The 3,218-nt window shown below is 24.6% G+C and overlaps 1 protein-coding gene across 10 annotated transcripts in view; it reads left to right on the top strand.

The window, feature by feature from the left end:
• LOC102677413 overlaps positions 1-3,218 on the top strand; it is a 32,104-nt gene that overhangs the window by 26,300 nt on the left and 2,586 nt on the right. For all 10 annotated transcript variants that reach the window (XR_004151629.1, XR_004151626.1, XR_004151654.1 and 7 more), the window contains one exon: positions 2,744-2,806. Coding sequence is in view for 6 of the 10 variants with exons in the window: in XM_031514546.1 (XP_031370406.1) it covers positions 2,744-2,806 (63 nt within the window). In the remaining 4 variants the exon portion in view is untranslated. The remainder of the gene's footprint in view (positions 1-2,743; positions 2,807-3,218) is intronic.

The following is a 3,218-nucleotide window of genomic DNA, read 5'->3' as shown; positions in this document are numbered from 1 at the left end:
TTGGACATTTAGAACGTCAGCTGGTTTCAGTATGTTGCCAAGAGAGATTCTGTTTGTCCTTGAACAAACTTAATCTTGCTTCCCTTCGTCTTATCTCCTTCAAACCAAGACGTGAACGACATTTTTAAAATATAAAAGTTTCTTTTTACATTTATATGTTTCTATCTATGTAGGTATAAACAAATATAAAATATTAAACATAGCGAATATTAAAATTATTTAGCATTTTTTATGATTTTTTTCAATTTTTATTTAAATCTATATTTTTTTTTAATTTTGATATTATAAGAAATAGCAATTGGAAATATTATAAAAAATAATATTATAAAAAAAATCTTTTCAAATATATGAAGTAATTTTTTGAAGAAGTTTATTGGAACTTTTCTTAACAATATTATAACATATAACAAGAAAAAATAAAAAATATCGGATTCCAAATGAATAATTGAAAAAAATTAATTTAAAAAAAAAATTAATTGTGTAATGAATTACTATTTAATCAAATTCAAACTCAAGATTTGCGAAGTGATTAATTATTCTAAATTAATTTTTTTTATTTATTTATTTTTTTTTTACAAAATCATTAAATATAAATATTTTTTAAAAATTATCCGATTAATTTCTATTTTTAAAAGAAATTCTTCTCTTAAAATAAAAAAAAAAATTAAACAATCAAAATTGAAAAAGTCATTAAATTGTGAAGTTACCATTATTGAAAATATCTATATTTATATTAAAATTTAAATAATTTTTTTATTCGAAGAAAGCAAAAGGCAGGAAAAAAATAATGAAATATAAAAGACACGTTTAGTGTGTTCATAAAGTAATCGATCGATTCGATGAGTAATCACTCTCGCTATCTTTGGTACGTAATAGCAAGTCAGTTCCATGAAAATGCAATGAATATCTGCTTTTTCAAAATATAGATTTCAAAATTATCATTGCGATTAACTTTGATTAACTTGATTTGATTAACTTTATTTTGTTTATTTTTTGATTGATCATGTTTTTCCAATTTCATGGATAAGCCAAAATTGTCTTATCGTTTAAATAGATGTTAGATAATAGTAGAGATACTTAACCATGGCAATGAATAAGAATTCTAGACACGACCCTGACCTCGATTGAAAGTAACGTATTTGTTTCTCGTACTTTTTTTACTTTTTTCTTTATTTCTTTATTATTTATGCTATTTATTATCAATTTTGAATAACGATTATTACAATCTCTTTATAATAACTGATAATGGAAAAAATGTGTAGAAAAAAATTAGAAATATTTATAAATAAAAACAAACCAAATATTCATTTATACATTTACATTTACATGTATGTATATATTTCCTCAATTTGTTTGATATAATTTTTTTTTTTTTTGGATATTTAAAACTGTTAGTGTAAAAAAGATGTGTAAAATTTCTTTAAGATGAATATAATAAATTTTATGAATGAATAGAAATAAAATGAACTTGCAACAGAAAAAGACATACGTTCGTGTTTTTCAAGAATTTCTAATCATCGCATCTTTTACAAAGTTAAACTGTTCGCAAAGAGCTCGTTCTGTCATCCGAAGCCAGCCGTTGAAACAAGATATGGAGAGAGGTTATTATTATCCATCCAGAAATAGAGTCGCGAACGTATAGACTAGTGGTTGTTACTGGTGGCCGAATAAACTCTCGATGGAAAGGAAATAAAGGATTTTGATATATTAACTTAATATGTTGACTGTCTATTCATGGATATCCAGCCGAAAAATTTAGATCTCTTTATTTTATATTTCGGAAAATATTCAATATTTTGATAGTTTTGATAGTAATAACTATAGTCTTTCTTCAATTCAATTATTTTGTATATTTTAAATCAAAAATTAATATATAAAAAATAGTATATAGTATATATTCATTATAAATTAATTCATTAATCAAAGTGTAAACGTTGTATTAGTTCAAAGGCTAGAGAAGTCTGAAGCTTTATAATCATTTGCACGTATATAAATTTATTCCAGATGTACACCTGTTTGCACTATTTATTATGTTTCGATTTATCAATTTGTTTTTATTGATTCACAAAGCAGTATAATTTTATATTCAACTCTCTTTTTGCCTATGAATGTATTTATCTCTATCTCTTGCCATTATCTCTTTTGTGTCGTCATCTCTTCTAGTTCCGTTCATTCAATAGTTTTATTTTTTCAAATATTTTTAAAATATTTCATTTTTTATTATGGAAAAAAAATATTTTTATGCGTATAAAAATTTTATGAAACAATCATTGAATCAATGTGTTATAGTAGAAATGTATGTATATATATTTGCGACAGAAATTTAGTTATTCGAATATTTTCTTTTCGATATTTATATTCTTCTTTGTAACCTAACTTTATCTAATCGTTGAAGGCACAATTTTGGTCATAAACGCTTTTCATTAGGATCATATCGTGTCCTCGTTGTCTTGTGTCATGTTCATACTTGGCATGTGGCAGCCATTTTATTTGGTTAATTTTTCCAAGGGAAACACGCGCCTATTTGGAGATTAACCTCCAAACAAATCAGGTAGTCGTATCTTTTTATACTACATATACGCGTTTCTTATGTTTTTCATCGCATTTAGTTTTCACTAGCTTTTCATAGTGTTCTCTATGATTTCTCATTATATATCACATACAGAAATCAGAAACAACGAACAAAAGCACAGAATTTATTTTTCAATCTTCTTAAGATGAAACTTGTATTGATTTGTTCTAGGAAGTGGAAGCAAAGATGGAAAAGGTGGGAAAGATAATGCATCACCGTGTGGTCCTTATGCAGGTAAGTTTACTTTTTTTCATTTAAAAAAATGTGTTCGAGAAATGAATCGCAATTCGATATAATTTCTCATCATTTTACAAATTCACGCAAACGATTCAGAAAGCAAATCATGTTGTAAGTTAAATTCAAAAAATATCAATCTTCGATTTCTTTTACGTAATATGATATAATAATATGAAATCTCTATAATTTAAAGATTATAGATCTTGATATTGATTTGAATTACATATCAAATAATTATTTTAAGGTTTAAATTATTATTAAATATTAAAAAAATATATAATATTAAACCGAGTTATGATCATAAAGATATGGTACGATACTATTCGATCAATGCTGTACCGATGCTTAATCTTTGTAAGTATGTACTTATATTAAGTTTTTATTTTATTGCTGATAGTAAGGCACACAC

Source organism: Apis dorsata, unplaced genomic scaffold (genome assembly GCF_000469605.1).
Source record: "Apis dorsata unplaced genomic scaffold, Apis dorsata 1.3 scaffold_4, whole genome shotgun sequence".
NCBI classification, from domain to species: Eukaryota; Metazoa; Arthropoda; class Insecta; order Hymenoptera; family Apidae; genus Apis; species Apis dorsata.
The sequence above is the reverse complement of the archived record's forward strand: the minus strand, read 5'-3'. Positions and strand labels throughout refer to the sequence as shown.